The 19,398-nt window shown below is 32.5% G+C and overlaps 1 protein-coding gene and 2 pseudogenes across 1 annotated transcript; all 3 read left to right on the top strand.

Moving 5' to 3' along the window:
• Positions 1-2,733: 2,733 nt before the first annotated feature.
• Positions 2,734-5,018, top strand: LOC125856608 (L-tryptophan--pyruvate aminotransferase 1-like). Its single transcript, XM_049536199.1, has 5 exons — positions 2,734-2,834; positions 3,371-3,674; positions 3,979-4,259; positions 4,355-4,647; positions 4,816-5,018. The coding sequence occupies exons 1-5, from the start codon at positions 2,734-2,736 to the stop codon at positions 5,016-5,018; spliced, it is 1,182 nt and encodes a 393-aa protein (XP_049392156.1).
• Positions 5,019-9,039: 4,021 nt separating this feature from the next.
• Positions 9,040-9,821, top strand: LOC125856596 (delta(8)-fatty-acid desaturase-like; annotated as a pseudogene).
• Positions 9,822-16,784: 6,963 nt separating this feature from the next.
• LOC125856587 (L-tryptophan--pyruvate aminotransferase 1-like) lies at positions 16,785-19,064 on the top strand (annotated as a pseudogene).
• Positions 19,065-19,398: the final 334 nt, after the last annotated feature.

The following is a 19,398-nucleotide window of genomic DNA, read 5'->3' as shown; positions in this document are numbered from 1 at the left end:
TTTCCCTGACATTTTTCCTTTCTTAATTAACGACGGTTCGGGTCGTTACACTTTCTATATATGAATATATATATAATTGTCTCCTTCCTTATATATAGAGCCCAAATCTGTCTTCTTTTACCATAGGATTATTTGTGAGTGATTTAAGATTTTAGATTAGAAAAAAAAATAGGAGAAAAAGATGAGTGGAACAAATGGTTATCTTGTAAAGTGTTCTTCTTTCTCTGTTCTAGATCAATGAGTTTTCTTTTATAATTTTAATTCATTTTTCTTAAATTTTTTCATATAAGTTATAAGCTTATTGTCTTCACCTGTCCTCATGAGTCAATTTTTTTTATATATGAAATCATCAATTTCAATTTACTTAATGTTGAGCACTCTATTATATTTTGAGCCCTCCAAATGTCATGGGGTGTAATATGTCAGAATGAGATATTATTTCTTCAATGGCCTTTTTCAAGCGATCGTTCAAATTATTTCTTTGGTTAGCCAAGTGGCCTAATTTTTCTCCAATTGCCTTTACTACGATCCTATTACCCCTCCCCCCCTCCCAAACAAATTTAAAATGGAATAAATACACTACAAATGCTGCTATGTCATAGAGAGTTTGCACCATCTCTGGGAGGCAAATGATGAGAGCACAAATTGGACACATGTCATTTTTTGATTGGTAACTTTATAATTAGTTAGTACGCATATTTATTGATTTTAAAACTTATATATGTTTAATTATTTTTATTTGTTTCTTTGTTAAATATTTATTTAATTTCTTTCTCACTTTACACTATTTTTAATTAATTTATTATCTTTTCACTTTTAATTATTTTAAAAAGAATATGTGTATTACTTTTAAAAAATAATTTCAAAGTGTCCTTTAATTTTAAGGTTTTAATTTTTGTTTTTATGTTTTATGTGATTTTCTTCAACGAATGAACCTTTAATGTTAAACTTCAAATAATTTTCAAACTCAAATGGAGTAGAAAATCAAGAGGTTTCAATCTCCAGAAACCAAAAATACAACATTGGTTCTAGTTAGCGATAAAGTTTTTATAAATTTTAAATCATTTAGCATTAATATTCATGGCGAAGTTTTATATTGTTCAAACCAAATGCACATTCAAATATATTTGGGAAGTTTTTATAATATTCAAATAAAAGGAGTAGAAAATCACAAGATTTTAGTCTCCATAAATCACACACAATCAAATATCACATGGTGTGGAAAACTACAAAAAAAATTAGTCTCCAAACAGAATAAAAATATATTCTGAGATCATCACATAAAGAACATCTATCCTAACATTTATGAAATAAATCTCATAACTTATAAAGGTGAAAATGAAATAAACAAGGAAAATTAAGATAAAACTAAAATTTTACTCCCATTGAATCATATCTATCTGACAGTAATAATGATGTCATGCAAGTCACTTTACTTGTTGTCGAACGTTACTTGGGCCTTTATCCATGATCGATTTATTTGAATTAAAATCATAGAAAGATGCTTACATTATTGGATGTAACACAAACAAAAGCATTTCTCTACCCAATTTTACCACAACGGAGAATAAAACTATTAAGCCAATAACAAATTATTTAACTTAATCATCTTTAATTTGATCAAGGTTATAGTCAGAAACAATAAGAAACTACTGTGTAGCATCAAGTGTAAGATTCCTTCATCATGTACTTCCTTGGACATACAAGAATCATATAAATACCACAACAACGACATTTACGATATGTTGCGCCCCAATCCAAAAATCTGTCCAAAACAAATTATAAGAACACAAACTCCTATTTCCATGATATATTTCCCTTAATCAAAAGAACCAAAACATATCCAAAAATATAATAATTCCTTTAAAATTGTAGTTCAACCTATATTACTAAGATACTTATAAAAATAACTTTGAAGAACATGGTAATAAATAACAAAGTCTAAAGAATACTTTAAAAACTAGAAACTTAAAACTAGCAAAGAAAATAGAATCTAAAACATATTAGAAATATTATAAAAAATATATTTTCTCACAGAAGAAAATCGAGGCTTCATAGTGTGTCCTTCAGGAGATTATTTCCCTCAAGTACCCGAGGTTAATGAAATATATCCTCCCATAATATAATGATCTTACTCACTATTGTCAATGAACCACTCATCGGTACCTAAAACAATTGTGTCACTGAAGCACTCAACAACAGTAAAGTATACTTATAATACTAGTACTAGTACTGGATTTATTTAATTTAATTGAAGAAGAAGAAGTCCAAAAATTCGTTGTCGAAAAATAAGAGGAAACCTCTCTATTAATAGACAACAAAGAGTAGTGTGAACACTTTTTTATTGTGCCTTATCAAAAAGGTCACAACCCTTTGGGAAAAGTCAAAAGTCATAACCCTTCGTAAAAGTCACAACCTTACCAAAAAGTCACAACTTTTCATAAAAGTCGCAATTGTTCAGAAATGTCACAACTCTTTATAAAAGTCACAACTTTTCGTAAAAATCACAATTCTTCATTCACAACTCTACATAAAGTCATAACTCTTCATTTTTTATGTACAACATTTAAAGTCCAATAGTTACAAAAATAGTTCCTTTCTATATATACATATATATATATATATATACTTGTTTCCTTCCTTATATATAGACCCCAAATCTGTCTTCTTCTCCCATAGATTAATTTGTGACTGATTTAAGATTTAGATTAGAAAAAAGAAGAGGAGAAAACGATGAGTGGAACTGATGGTTGTCTTGTCAAGTGTTCTTCATTCCCTTGTGCCTCTGCAGAAAATGACACAAGGGACACTTCCCCCACAATTGTTCTGGATCAGTGAGTTTTCTTTTACAATCTTAATTCATTTTTTCTTTGAATTTTTCATATAAGTTATAAGTTGATTGTTTTTATCTGTCCTCATGAGTAATTTTTTTATATATGAAATCATCAATTTTGATTTACTCAATGTTGAGCGCTCTACTGTATTTTGTGCCCTCAAAATGTCATGGAGTCTAATGTGGCAGAATGAGATAATTTTTCTCTAATGGCCTTTTTCAAGCAATCGTTTAAATTATGTCTTTGGTTAGCCACGTGGAATAAATTTATCTACAAAAAAATATTCACTTACTGACTTTTAGAGAAGATTTTAACCATTAAGATAAAAGGGGGACAAAATTTATAGAATGGCCTTAGAAATGATCAGACGGTGCAAACCATTGTGTCCTTATAGAATCCTTCCCTATTGAACTATCTAGCTTTTGAGATTGAATAAATCTCTCACAAGATTAGTTGCATTTTGTTACAATTTGTTGAAATGCTCAATTCTTTGTTGGAATACTAATTTGGGATTTCATTTTTGTGTGTGTGGATAGTGGTGATCCAACAATGTATGAGTCATATTGGAGAAAAATGGGGCACAAGTGTGACATAACATTCAGTGGTGATGATTCATTGAGTTATTTTGCTAATGGTAAGAGCTTGTGTTGGTTCTTGGAGTCAAAATTAGAGGAACAAATTACGAGGCTACACAATGTAGTTGGAAATGCAATTGTGGATGATCATTATATTGTTGTTGGCACTGGATCAAGCCAGCTTGTGCAGGCTGCCCTTTATGCTTTTTCTCCATCTGATCAACTTGAACCAATCAGTGTAGTTTCAGCTACACCTTTTTATTCGGTACACGTTTATACGATATATTTTTATTTGAATTGTAAAGGATATGCTATGCTCAATTAAATTAGCAGTCTGAAGTTATGTTTCTTGGAACATGTTAGATCTATTAAATATAACTTTCTTTTTTCCTTTGCTGGATTTTAAATTCGAAATTTCAGGAGTCACAATCAACATCAGTAATCACTAAGTCACACCCTTCAATACAAAACACGAATCATAGTTCTTGGAACACATTTTGTGACTAAATAAGTCAAATTTAAAAGTGACATTTTTCAATCAATTATTATTATTTTTTGTCTTTTTGCAGGCATATCCTGATGTGACTGATTTTGTGAGGTCAGGACTACACAAATGGGCAGGAGATGCAAAAACTTTTGAGAAATATGGACCTTATATTGAGTTGATTACATCTCCAAATAATCCTGATGGGGTTATTAGAGAGCCTGTAGTTAATGGAGATCAAGGGAAATTAATCTTCGATTTAGCTTATTACTGGCCTCAATATACTGCTATTACCTTACCTGCCAACCATGATGTTATGCTCTTTACTATTTCCAAATGCACTGGCCATGCTGGTTCCAGAATTGGGTATGTTTTTTAGACATTAATTTCACGTGAAATCACAATCACAAAATTAAAACATATTTCAATTTATCACTTATTATAATTTTATTTGCATATAGTTGGGCACTTGTTAAGGACAAAGAGGTGGCAAGGAAGATGACAAAGTTCATGGAGATTAGTACAATTGGTGTATCAAAAGAAGCTCAACTTAGAGCTGCTAAAATTCTTGAAGTGGTCTCTAATAGCTGTTTGGATTTCACATTGAAAAATTTCTTTGAATATAGTCAGTCTCTTATGACTGATAGATGGCAGAGGTTAAGACAAGTTGTTACGGACAATGACCTTTTTGTCATCCAAAATTACCCTCCTCAGTATTGCCTATTTACCAAAGACTTGTGTGAATCACACCCTGGTAATCACAAAAATATTACAACGTAACATTTTTATTTTAGTTTATTTAAAAAACTATGTAACCTCATATACTTGAAATTTCTGTACTTTTTAAACTATATTATCGATATATATTTGAAAAAGTTTTATATCTTTTGAATTTGAAATTCATATTGTTTTATTGAAACAGCTTTTGCATGGCTAATTTGCAAAGGGGGTGAAGAAGAGGATTGTGAGAAGCTTCTTAAAGAACACAAGATTCAAACAAGGAGTGGAAGAAGATTTGGAAGTGATTCAAGAAATGTTAGGATAAGTATGCTGAGTAGAGATGAAGACTTCAATATTTTTCTGAAGAGGCTTATGGTTATTCAAGGATCTACAAATCGAACATAAGACATTTATGCATGAAATATTGCATAGAGACATTATATGTGTTGAAGAGTAGAATAATTTTCCTTATTGATAGAACTTCATTGATTAATGCCAAAAAGTGAATTGTTCTATTGATTTTTATGATATTATATGCAAAATGTCTATTCTTCAATTAATTGAAGTGTGTGTTAAATTATGTTATATTTGAATTACTTTTAGAATTGTGTTAATGTCTAATATGAAGTAACAATACATACTCAATATAATATATTGATAATTAAGTAATGTATCTAATTAAAGATTACATGTATTTAATCAGATATCGTAAGAATCAAAATTAAAATTAATTTATATATAGAAGAAAAGGAAAAAGAAAAACCATTGGTTTGAACAAATGAAAGAGAGATAGAAAGCCCACTCTTTCATAACAACATTACAAACAATGCTTTTATAGATATCTAAAGATTCTAGACTAATACCTTATAAATGATTTCACACACAATATGACCTTAATAACAAAAAAAAAAACTAAAGGCATGCATAGTCAGGTGTGTAACAACTTGAATAAGGTTAACACATATGACTATTGTTAATACTCATATCAATAGATAATCAAGTCACACAACACAATAAATCTAGCCAATGCAATGCAATAAGATGATGTAATGATGTGGTTGAATCAAGGTCATCGCAGAACCTATTGTATACACCTTGCCAAGCTTTAACTTCCCGAAAAAGACCCAAGGGGGACTCACAGTCCATATTACAATCTCAAAATATCAATATCTCATCAACTTGTCAACTATCTCGTGGTTAATGATAAATGTAAGGTGTCTCATTTTCTTTTTAAAATAAATATCTTTTCTTCACTTTCTCATATTTCCCTGAACAATGATATGTCAAATAAGGATGAATGCATTATTACATATACAACACAAATGCATAATTAATTCATCGAAGATTTTAAATCTCTAACCGACTCTCGAAATTAAAAGGGCCAAAATCACCAAAAATACATCTGATTGCGTCGAAGACCACACCTACCATTCCCACAACACAAATTAAGAATGATAACACTATAGGGAAGGGCAAAATGGTCATTTCTTAATTAAAATATATGAAATAGGACACTACATGAGCCTACAACCATTTTGGATAGGCAGGTAAAAAAGATTAGTAGTATTAAAAGTGATTTTTAGTATATTTAGTAGTATTGAGTGTCTCATTCTCGAAATATGGAAATTGGTCTAAGAGAGTTGTGGTTTTCATATTCAGAGTCTTTTTTGAGGATTGGGGCGGGGTTGAAAATTTGTGAGATTTTAATCTTTGGATTGTGTTTGGTCAACATTCGAGGTTTGGATATTCGGATCAGAACTGTGAGAGTTCCATTGGACTCGAGGGATGATTTTAGGCCTACGTAAGGTCTTGGTTGAGTTTTCAGAGGTTCTAAGCTTCATTTAACCTTTTCAGGCGTTATGTTCTTTTCTTGAGACTCCCATGAGTTTTAGGTCAAGGATACCTCAGCTTCTTGTTTCGATGGTTCCATTGAGTTTGGAATGCCGAGTTTAATTGGATTTCATATGTGATTTATATGTATGGGGTTTTGACTGAATCCCAAGGGTCGTTTTGGTGATTTTGATCTGGTTGAATATTGCTATTTTCTTCTATGGCCCGCTTTAACAAAAGGTCATTGCTTTCACAACCTTCGTGATAGAGAGAGTTGGCTCGCATCTGCGAAGGGGCAGGTAGTCTTACTAACACATTCGCAATGAACTGTTTGTGATCGCGACTTTCACCTTGCCAAGCTTTAATTTCCTGAAAAAGATCCAAGGGGGACTCACATTCCATACTACAATCTAAAAATCTCAATATCTCATCAACTTTTCACCGATCTCATGGTCAATGATAAATGTAAGGTGTCTCATTTTCTTTTTAAAATAAATAGCTTTTCTCTACTTTCTCATATTTCCATAAACAATGATATGTCAAATGAGGATGAATGCATCATAACACATACAACACAAATGCATAGTCAATTCATCGAAGATTTTTAATCTCTAACCGACGCTCAGAATTAAACTTGTTGACCAAAGTCAACTATACTAATAATTCTCAACTCAAAAGGGCAAAAATCACCAAAAACACATCCGATTGCATCGGAGACCACACCTACCATTCCCACAATACAAACTAAGCATGATAACGCTATGGGGAAGAGAAAAATGGTCATTTCCTAATTAATACATAAGAAATAGGACACTACATGAGCCTATAGCCATTTTGGATAGGCAGGTCAAAATGATTAGGAAAAAAATATTGTTTAAGTGAAGGTGCAGTGGAAGCAATGTTTAGTTGGTGAGGCGACCTGGTAGACAAAGTGTGATATGCATGCTACATATCCTAAATTTATTTAGGTTCCAAGTACTTTCTTTTTCTCTATGATCGAGGATGAGTATGATTTTTAGTGGTGGATAATGCAATAACCCGGTTGGTCATTTTTAGAGTTTTTTGTAAAATTATATTTTTGTCCCTCCCAATATTAGCCCCGAGTCTTTTCTGAATGAGTTTTGAAAGTTGATGTCGAACTTTGTGTGTAAGTTGTGAATATTGTACGTTCTTGGGTTTTTAAAGGGTAAAGTGATTAAATGTGATTTTTAGAATATTTTGTAGTTTCGAGTGTCTTAGTTTTAGAATATGGAAATTGGTCTAAGAGAGTTGTGGGTTTCATATTCAGAGTCTTTTTTGAGGATTGGGGGTTGAAAATTTATGAAATTTTAACCTTTGGATTGACTCTAGTCAACATTCGGGGTTCGAAAATTTAGATTAGAATTGTGAGAGTTCCATTGGATTTGAGGGATGATTTTAGGCCTAAGTGAGGTCTTGGTTGAGTTTTTAGAGGTTCCGAGCTTGATTTAATATTTTCAGGCGTTATGTTCTTTTTCTTGAGACTCCCACGAGTTTTAGGTCAAGGATACCTCAGATTCATGGTTTGATGGTTCCATTGAGTTTGGAATGCCCAGTTTAATTGGATTGCATATGTGACGTGTATGTACGGGGTTTGGAGTGAATCCCAAGGGTCCTTTTGGTGATTTTGAGCTGGTTGAATTTTGCTATTTTCTTCTTTGCCTTGATTTCAGGAAGGGTCATCGCTTTCATAACCTTCGTGATAGAGAGAGTTGGCTCGCATCCGCAAAGAGGGAGGTAGTCTTACCAACACATTCACAATGAACTATTTGTGATCACGACCTTCATGTTAGCGAGGAATGGTTCGCGAATGCAAAGTCCAGGTTTTCTGGGGTTCACTTTTACGAACTAGAGGTGGCTTTTGTGATATCAAAGACCCTTTTGGGCTTGTCATTTCGGGGATTTACCCCCATTTTGAATTTCGAAGAACCCTTGGAGGCGATTTGAAGTGATTTCTTGTGCTATATCATTAGGGTAAGCCTTTGTGACCCTAAAACTTCAATTCCCTTTTATCATTTATAAATTTTATGATTAAAACTTAGCCTTTTGATTGACAAATGACAAGGTTTTAGAAGGTTTTAGAAGAACTTGAGTTCTAAAATAAAAAATGTGATTGTGAAGTACTTTTAATTCCTTCTTCAAAATAGTTTTCACCAATGAGTTCCAAATTCATTGGGTAACATTTTGAAGTAAAGATTATTTGATTCAAATCTCAATTTTGGAATTGGGGTTTTGAGTTGTTTTGACCCATTTTCTAAAAGGGAAAAGGGTCAGAAATACCCTTCAACTTTGTTTTATTAGCTGACTATACCTCTACCATTAAAATAAAGTTAGTCATACCCTCGCCATCACTAATTTCACCATTTATACCCCTTAATTGATGGAAATCCCCAAGTTAACTCAAATTATCCTGAATTTTCAAAAAAGACTCATTCCTCATTTTAAACCCAATGCCCTATAGTATACACCGTATAACTCACTCCTCTTTTACCCATTATTTCAAATTTTCCTTATTATTCATTCCCCTTTACCCATTAACTTCTACTAAATTGTTCTTCATTTCCCTTATCCATTTAATATGACTGATTAGATTAAGCTACACCCTGGTGGGGATATCCTTTAACTTAATCTTAATGGACAAGAGGAAACTGATGTATTCATTGCTTTTCATCCAGGTACCTCTTGGAAACATCTTGAGAACCTTTTTACTGGTTATTATTTAGAAGATTCTCAAGTTTCTGAGGTATCAAGGGATTGTAGAAAGCTTTTTGTTGACTTTGTTAAAGCTGGATTGTTTAAGAAAAAGGGTCATGGGGTTATGTATTTATTCTATTTTATATGGTTTCTGCCTTGCTTGACTTTCTATGTTGTAATTTTTAGTGATAATTTCTTGATTCATATGCTTTTTGGAGCATTGTTGGGGTTAACTTGGATGTAGATTTCTTGCTTGGGTCGTGATTCTGGTCATTACTTGATTATGACGAATAAGGGGGTTCAATAAAATGATACAGATTATGTCAGAGAAACGTCTTTCTGGTATTCACATTAGTTGGTTGAAATGGACTCATAATGCTCATTATGTGGCTTGTAATAGCTTGGATTATGATCTTGATCTTCAACACTTGCTAGTTTTCGCAGTATCTTCAAGTCTGTTTAATTCATTGAATTCTACCTTCTATAGAAGACAATTAACGTTTGATCCCCTGGAAAATTCTTTGTGAGCTATTAACATTTTATGTTTTATCAAATCTTTTGTGTTTCCAGGATGAATTTGTTTGTACAGACGTTGTTGTTGTGTTCTCTAGAAGGAAAGCGCCTGATAGACTTTTGAACATATTGGGAAATGAAGAACAAACGTGAAGAAGTTATTGGTTGAAGGGGTAAACGGGAATGGGTTATATAAAAAAATTGCAAGAATGGGTAAAAGGGGAATGGGTTATACGGGTTATACTATGGGGCATTGGGTTTAAAATGGGAAATTGGCCTTTTTTTAATATTCAGGTTAATTTGAGTCAATTTGGGGATTTCTGTCAATTGAGGGTATAAATGGTGAAATTAATGACGACGAGGGTATATAAAACTTTGTTTTAATTGTAGGGGTGTAATCAACTAATAAATCAAAAATTGAGGGGTATTTTCAACCCTTTTTCCCTTTTTAAAATGTATTATTTGGGTGTTGTTATTTCTAGAAACTTATTGTGATAACTTGATTGAACTAGATTGTGTGGCATTGTACATTGTTTAGAAAGGGAAGACTCGAGTCTTGGATTGACTTTTGATTGAATTGAGGCAAGTGATTTTCTAAGTCCTATAAAACTTGTAGAATCTTGTACTTCCGTTCATTTTGTATTGATTGATGAAAAGCCTTGATTGCATGGTTGCGCACTTGAATTACTTGATTTGCTATCTCTTTCTTATGGTGAAAAATCACTCATTTGCATCGATTGTTGTGCACCGTGATGAGACATGTGATGATTATGCCGAAGAATAATTGTTCTGACAAGCGATATTATATTAAACCGAAGGAAAATAGTTCCGTCTAGTGATATTGTATTGAAGGAAAATGTTTCTGGAAAGTGATATTGTGCCAAAGGAAAATGGTTTGCTTGATACTTGTTGGTTGTTGAACTTTGATTGTTAAATTGCAATTGTTAAGCCTTGTGATTTGTGTATTTTAAAACTGTTCGGTTAGACTGATTTCTGTGCAGGTTGTAGTTTGAGGAAGTTCAGTTGGATGAAAGGAATACTCATTCTAGCTTAATTTTGCTTTTTTTAGTAGGTTTCTTGATGAGTACTGTGTTTTTTGGTACTCCCTCCTTGCTTCTATTCTTGTGTATGTTCTACAGATCCATGTGATTGGTTTTCTTCTATTCTTGAGGCTTTCGAAAGACATCTAGAGGCAGCTGCTTGTCATCCCAATAGACCCTCTTGTTCCTTGTTTTGTGCTTTGTTCTATTCTAGAGAGAAATACAATGAGACTTCTACTTATCTTTCAATTTCGTAAAGTGTCATGTACACGTCACAATACGGTTTTGGGGTTGTAACACCTTAGACATCAGTTAGTTTTTAGTTTTGGTCACCTTCAAATGACCATAACTTTCGGCGCATAAAGAGTTAGATGGCCCATGAGGTATTAAATCGAAGGTCTTTGAGTCTTCTTTCCAGCACCGCCGAGTTTTCCAAACTCCGAGCTCGTATGAAGGAGTTATTCTCATTTGAGTACAACCTCGCTAATTTAGGCATTTCAACAGTTTTAAGAAGGGGTATTTTGGTCTTTTCCTTACCCCCACTTAGCCTATGCGTTTTTCTCACCAAAATAGGGGTCTAAACTGATTGAGATCAGTTTTCATTCAGTCTTAAACGTCTAGAAAGTTAGGGCAAGGTTCAAGAGAAGAAAATAGAAGGTTTCAAGAGTTCATCAAGATATTTGGGGAAATCGCCAAGAACTAGTTCTTTCGAGGTGTGTAAAGTTTCATAGTGTTTTGTTTGTTTACCCTCACACCAATCATGTAAAATTTTACCCATGAATTCATTCTTGAAGTTGATTTATTGAGTTCTTGACAAGTTTCTTTTGTTTTAGCTGACAATGGAGGTCTTTGAGTTCTTGAGGCGAAGGTTTTGTCAATGAGTGGAGTCAGTTGATAGATTTTTTGTGGGTTTCATTAAAAATGTTCTGGGTTTATGGAATTCCGTGAAATTGGACCATAGGATTGCATTGGGTATGAATTGAATCGATTTTGGGAGAGGAAGAAAAGATCGGACAAAAATATGCGCCTAGGACCGCATCGCAGAGGCATTTTTAAATTTCAGTCTTCAGATAGTCACCCCCCTCCCAGCATCGTGGAGACGATACAGTCCTTTATTTCAAAATTTATTTCGCGACCAAAAATTAAATCCTCCTCCGCGTCGTGCCAGTGCTTTTAAGTTTGTGTCATCGCTCTCTTCTTATTACTAACTACCTAAGACTTCATTAGTCATTGAGATATTCTATATCCTAATCATAGCTCTTAAATTCACATTTCACTTTCAAGTAAAATTAAGAGGAAAGTTTCAAGAAAGTTCTTTTAAGTCATTTTGAGAAATCTTTTGCAATCATTTATAGTTTTATTTAAGACCTGGGTAAATGAGTATGAAAATGAGGAGAGTTAGCTTATATGTTTCAAATAAGTATAATGTGAACTAAGTATTCCCAAGTGTAATAGTTTTACATTTAAAACGAGAGAAACACTTATTTCTAAATGAGTTTATGAGGAGTCTTGAGCATCACCTCTTTTAAGAGGATTTTTTGAGTAATTATCTCAAATTGGTGAAGACTTATATTTTAAAAACATATGAGCACCGATATGGGGGTGAGTTTAGACAACACAAAATCCTCATAAACCATGTATGCCAACATGGGTATAGGGTCATACTTTTTAGATTATTCCTTATTGCTTTTAAGAACAGCTTAGTGGATCCACTTAGTTGAGGTATTCTATATCTCGGCAAGGTATATGACAGTTTTGGCAGTGTGGGCAAGACGATATATCATGACGAAGGTCATAGTGATGGTTGTCGACTAGAGAATCTCCCAATTAAGAGTAAAGAGTTTATTTATTGTATTTTAATACATATTGAGTTGATATCTACTGTTATAAAAGTTTTATATTTTACATTCTTTTTCCATTTCTTTTATACTGTTTTGAGTTGAGTTAAGGTAAGTATGTTTTCCCTTTCTATCAATTCAACTATATTTACTTTTGTTTCAGTTTTCCCCTTAAATGCTCCAATATTCAAGGTACTGATGTCATTAGACTTGCATCTTTTCATGATGCAAATATAGGTGGTCAGGGTCATCAACTGACGCTTTGTTGATCCTATTGCATTCTAGATATCTTTGGTGAGCCTACTTGCTTTCTGGAGGGCATCACATTATGGTTTTTTTCTTTTTCGTCTGGGGTCTTTTCCCGACATCCATCCTATTATTTAGAGGCTTAACAAACAGTAGTAGTTATAGAGTCTTTTTACCGTTTTCCTTGTTTATGTTTTAAAGTCTTGGAGTTGAATAATTATGTTTATTTGAGTATTTTGTAGAATTTGAGTTACTACTTTATTAATAAGATATCGTGAGTTAATAACTAAATTTGCTTTCCTATGCTGGTGAGTAAGTCTTCCATTGAGTATTGAGTCATGCCAAGGGTTTTCTTGGGGACCAGCGGTGGTTCTTGAGTGCTGGTCACGTCTTGGGTGTAGGCTCGAGGTGTGCTAAACTTGGTATCAGAGCACAAAGTTCAAGAGTCCAGGGGTGTGTATAAAACCATGTCGTTGCACTCCTTGTTATCGGTGTGAAGCGCTTCATCTATAATTAGGAGGTTCCAACATTTAAGAAACATTTCACTTCTTCTTACCATTTTTTGCGCGATAGAGTTTAACTCTATAAAAGTTTCTTCTAATCCGTGCTTGCATGTATATTTTCATTTCATCCCTCCAAAAAGAGTTGTTCGAGGATGTCCTACAAGGAGAAATGTTGATCCTTAAGATCAAGATGTACCCAATGCTCCAGAAGTGCAACCCCCTCAAGGTTAAGTCAGAAATGTTGAGTTCCAGGATGCTATAAAGATGTTGACTCAAGTTGTGGCCAATCAAGCCAGTCAACAAAGAGTGATTTATCAGGATGTGGCTGATACATCCAGGATCCATGAGTTCTTGAGAATGAATCCTCCAGAATTCACAGAGTCAAATGCCACTGAGGATTCGGAGAACTTTGTGGTTTTATACTACTCAATTAAAAAAATCTGGTCTACCTGGGAGCCAAGAAGCTACACAGAATTATGGCTCCAATTCTTGTTTTCGGGCGAAGAGATGATGGATTTTGACTGGAAATCCGCAAGCTATCGACCTCCTTACGCTAGAAATCTCTTTCTCCTCCCTTCTTAAGTTAAGAGCAGCCTTTGAGGTTTTCTGGGGTGATCCTCGCTTCTTTTTGGTGTTTTTAGATAAAGGAGAAAATTAGATTTCTCGTTATTTACATGCTGTCTCACCCATCCCGCTCTGGCAACAACTTATCCCACTATGGCACCGCTGCCCTGGCAGCATCAGCCCCACTCTAGGGGGGGCTTAAGACCCAATTTCCTTGACATTTTTTCTTTCCTAATTAATGACGGTTCGGGTCGTTACACTTTCTATATATGAAAATATATATACTTGTCTCCTTCCCTATATATAGACCCCAAATCTTTCTTCTTTTCCCATAGGATTATTTGTGAGTGATTCAAGATTTTAGATTAGAAAAAAGAGAAAAAAATGAGTGGAACAAATCGTTGTCTTGTAAAGTGTTCTTTATTCCATGTTCTGGATCAATGAGTTTACTTTTACAATTTTAATTCACTTTTCTTAGAATTTTTCATATAAGTTATAAGCTTATTGTCTTCACCTGTCCTCATGGGTCAATTTTTTTATATATGAAATCAACAATTTCGATTTACTTAATGTTGAGCACTCTATTATATTTTGTGCCCTCCAAATGTCATGGGGTGTAATATGTTATAATGAGATAATTTTTCTCCAATGGCCTTTTTCAAGCGATCGTTTAAAATATGTCTTTGGTTAGCCAAGTGGACTTATTTTTCTACAATGGCCTTTACTAGGGTCCTATTACCCCTCCTCCCCCCCCCCCTAAACAAATTTAAAATGGAATAAATACACTACAAATGCTGCCATGTCATAGAGAGTTTGCACCATCTCTAGAAGGCAAATGATGAGAGCACAAATTGGACACATGTCATTTTTCGATTGGTAACTTTATAATTAGTTAGTACACATATTTATTGATTTTAAAACTTATATATGTTTAATTATTTTTATTTGTTTCTTTGATAAATATTTATTTAATTTCTTTCTCACTTTACACTATTTTTAATTAATTAATTATCTTTTCACTTTTAATTATTTTAAAAAAAATATATGTAATATTTTTTAAAAATAATTTTAAAGTGTCCTTTAATTTTAAGGTTTTACTTTTTGTTTTTATGTTTTATGTGATTTTCTTCACCGAATGAACTTTTAATGCTAATCTTCAAATAATTTTCAAATTCAAATGGAGTAGAAAATCAAGAGGTTTTAATCTCCAGAAACCAAAAATACAACATTGGTTCTAGTTAGCGTGAATTTTTATAATTTTTAAATCATTTAGCCTTAATATTCCTAGCGAAGTTTTATATTCTTCAAACCAAATGCACATTCAAATATATTTGGTGAAGTTTTTATAATCTTCAAATAAAAGGAGAAGAAAATCACAAGATTTTAGTCTCCATAAACCACACACAATCAAATATCACATGGTGTGGAAAACTAAAAAAAAAATTAGTCTCCAAACAGAATAAAAATATATTATGAGATCATCACATAAAGAACATCTATCCTAACATTTATGAAATAAATCTCATAACTTATAAAGGTGAAAATGAAATAAACAAGGAAAGTAACGATAGAACTCAATTTTTACTCCCATTGAATCATATCTATATGACAGTAATAATGATGTCATGCAAGTCAGTTTTCTTGTTGTTTAACGTCACTTGGGTCTTTATCCATGATCGATTTATTTGGATTAAAATTATAGAGAGATGCTTACATTATTGGATGTAACACACACAAAAGCATTTCTCTACCCAATTTTACCACAATGGAGAATAAAACAATTAAGCCAATAACAAATTATTTAACTTAATCATCTTTAATTTGATCAAGGTTATAGTCAGAAACCATACTAAACTACTGTGTAGCATCAAGTTTAAGATTCCTTCATCATGTAATTACTTGTACATACTAGAATCATATAAATACCACAACAATGACGTTTACGATATGTCGCGCCCCAATCCAAAAATCTGTCCAAAACAAATTATAGGAACACAAGCTCCTATTTCCATGATATATTTCCCTCAATCAAAAGAACAAAAAAAAAATCCAAAAATATATTAATTTCCTTAAAATTGTAGTTCAACCTATATTACTAAGATACTTATAACAATAACTTTGAAGAACATGGTAAGAAACAACAAAGTCTAAAGAATACTTTAAAAACTAGAAACTTAAAACTAACAAAGAAAATAGAATCTAAAACATATTAGAAATATTATAAAAATATATTTTCTCACAGAAGAAAATTGAGCCCGCATAGTGTGTCCTTCAAGAAATTATTTCCCTCAAGTACCCGAGGTTAATGAAATATATCCTCCCATAATATAACGATCTTACTCACTAGTGTCAATGAACCACTCATCGGTACCTAAAACTATGGTGTCAATGAACCACTCAACAATAGTAAAGTATACTTATAAAACTAGTAGTACTAGATTTAATAGAAGAAGAATAAGTCCAAAAATTCGTTGTCGAAAAATAAGTGGAAACTTCTCTATTAATAGAGAACAAAGATTAGTGTGAACAAGTTTTTATTGTGCCTTATCGAAAAGGTCACAACCCTTTGGGAAAAGTCAAAAGTCATAACCCTTCGTAAAAGTCACAACCTTATGAAAAAGTCACAGCTTTTCATAAAAGTCACAATTGTTCAGAAATGTCACAACTCTTCATAAAAGTCACAACATTTCGTAAAAATCACAATTCTTCTTTAAAGTCACAACTCTTCATAAAACACATAACTCTTTATTTTTTATGTACACCTTTTAAAACACAATCGTCACAAAAATAGTTCCTTTCTATATATGAAAATATATATATACTTGTTTCCTTCCCTATATATAGACCTCAAATCTGTCTTCTTCTCCCATAGATTTATTTGTGACTGATTTAAGATTTTAGATAAGAAAAAAAAAAGAGAAAATAATGAGTGGAACTGATGGTTGTCTTGTCAAGTGTTCTTCATTCCCTTGTGCAACTCCAGAAAATGACACAAGGGACACTTCCCCCACTATTGTTCCTGATCCGTGAGTTTTCTTTTACAATTTTAATCAATTTTTCTTTGAATTTTTCATATAAGTTATAAGTTTATTGTCTTTATCTGTCCTCATGAGTAAATATTTTATATATGAAATCATCAATTTTGATTTACTCAATGTTGAGCGCTCTATTGTATTTTGTGCCCTCAAAATGTCATGGAGTGTATGTAATATGTCAGAATGAGATAATTTTTCTCTAATGGCCTTTTTCAAGCGATCGTTTAAATAATGTTTTTGGTTAGCCATGTGGACTAAATTTATTTAGAAAAAAATATTCATCTACCTACTTTTAGAGAAGAATTTAACCATTGAGATAAAAGGGGGACAAAATTTATAGAGTGACCTTAGAAATGATCAGACGGTGCAAATCATTGTGTCCTTAAAGAATCCTTCCCTAATGAACTAGCTAGCTTTTGAGATTGATTAAATCTCTCTCAAGATTAGTTCCATTTTGTTACAATTTGTTGAAATGCTCAATTCTTAGTTGGAATACTAATTTAAGATTTCATTTTTGTGTGTGTAGTGGTGATGCAACAATGTATGAGTCATATTGGAGAAAAATGGGGCACAAGGGTGACATAACATTTAGTGGTGATGATTCATTGAGTTATTTTGCTTATGGTAAGAGCTTGTGTTGGTTCTTGGAGTCAAAACTAGAGGAACAAATTAAGAAGTTGCACAATGTAGTTGGAAATGCAACTGTGGATGATCATTATATTCTTGTTGGCACTGGATCAGGCTAGCTTGTGCAGGCTGCCCTTTATGCTCTTTCTCCATCTGATCAACTTGAACCAATTAGTTTCAGCTACACCTTTTTATTCGGTACACGTTTATACGATATATTTTTATTTAAATTGTAAAGGATAAGCTATGCTCAATTAAATTAGAAGTCTGAAGGTACGGTTCTTGGTACATGTTAGATCCATTAAATATAAGATTCTTTTTTTTTCTTTGCTGGATTTTAAATTCAAAATTTTAGGAGTCACAATCAACTTCAGTAATCACTAGGTCTCACCCTTAAATACAAAACATGAATCATAGTTCTTGGAACACATCATGTGGCTTAATAAGTCAAATTTAAAAGTGACATTTTTCGATCAATTATTAATATTTTTTGCCTTTTTGCCGGTATATCCTGATGTGACTGATTTTGTGAGGTCAGGACTACACAAATGGGCAGGAAATGCAATTTTTTTTGAGAAATATGGACCTTATATTGAGTTGATTACATCTCCAAGTAATCCTAATGGGATTATTAGAGAGCCTGTAGTTAATGGAGTTCAAGGGAAATTAGTCTACGATTTAGCTGAATATTGGCCACAACATACTACAATTACTTCACCTGCCAACCATGATGCTATGCTCTTTATTATTTCCAAATGCATTGGCCATGCTGGTTCCAGAATTGGGTAAGTTTTTCAAACATTAATTTCAAGTGAAATCACAATCACAAAATTAGAACATATTTCAATTTACCATTTATTTTAATTTTATTTGCATGTAGTTGGGCACTTGTAAAGGACATAGAGGTGGCAAGGAAGATGACAAAGTTCATGTAGATTAGTACAATTGGTGTATCAAAGAAGCTCAACTTAGAGCTGCTAAAATTCTTGAAGTGGTCTCTAATAGCTGTTTGGATTTCACATTGGAAAATTTCTTTGAATATAGTTAGTCTCTTATGATTGACAGATGGCAGAGGTTAAGACAAGTTGTTATGGACAATGACCTTTTTGTCATCCAAAATTACCCTCATCTATATTGCTTCTTTACCAAAGACTTGTGTGAATCACACCCTGGTAATCACCAAACTATTACAACGTAAGTTTTTCATTTTAGTTTATTTAAAAAATAATGTAACCTCATATACTTGAAATTTCTTTACTTTTTAAACTATATTATCAATATATATTAGATAAAGTTTTCATTCTTTCGAATTTGAAATTCATATTGTTTCTTTGAAACAACTTTTGCATGGCTAATTTGCAATGGGGGTGAAGAAGAGGATTGTGAGAAGCTTCTTAAAGAACACAAGATTCAAACAAGGAGTGGAAGAAGATTTGGAAGTGATTCAAGAAATGTTAGGATAAGTATGCTGAGTAGAAATGAAGACTTCAATATTTTTCTGAAGAGGCTTATGGTTATTCAAGGATCTACAAATCGAACATAAGACATTTATGCATGAAATATTAGTTAGAGACATTATATATGTTGAAGAGTAGAATAATTTTCCTTATTGATAGAACTTCATTGATTTTTGGCAAAAAGTGAATTGTTCTTTTGATTTTTGTGATATTAGATGTGAAATGTCTATTCTTCAATTAACTGAAGTATGTGTTAAAGTATGTTATATTTGAATTACTTTTAGAATTGTATTACTATCAAACATGAAGTAACAATACATACTCAACATAATATATTGATAATTAGGAAATGTATCTAATTAAAGATTACATGCATTTAATCAGATATCGTAGGAATCAAAATTAAAATTAATTTATATA

The sequence above is a fragment of the Solanum stenotomum genome, chromosome 1 (assembly GCF_019186545.1).
Source record: "Solanum stenotomum isolate F172 chromosome 1, ASM1918654v1, whole genome shotgun sequence".
NCBI classification, from domain to species: domain Eukaryota; kingdom Viridiplantae; phylum Streptophyta; class Magnoliopsida; order Solanales; family Solanaceae; genus Solanum; species Solanum stenotomum.
Note: the sequence above shows the minus strand (reverse complement) of the source record. Positions and strands in the feature narration are given on the sequence as shown.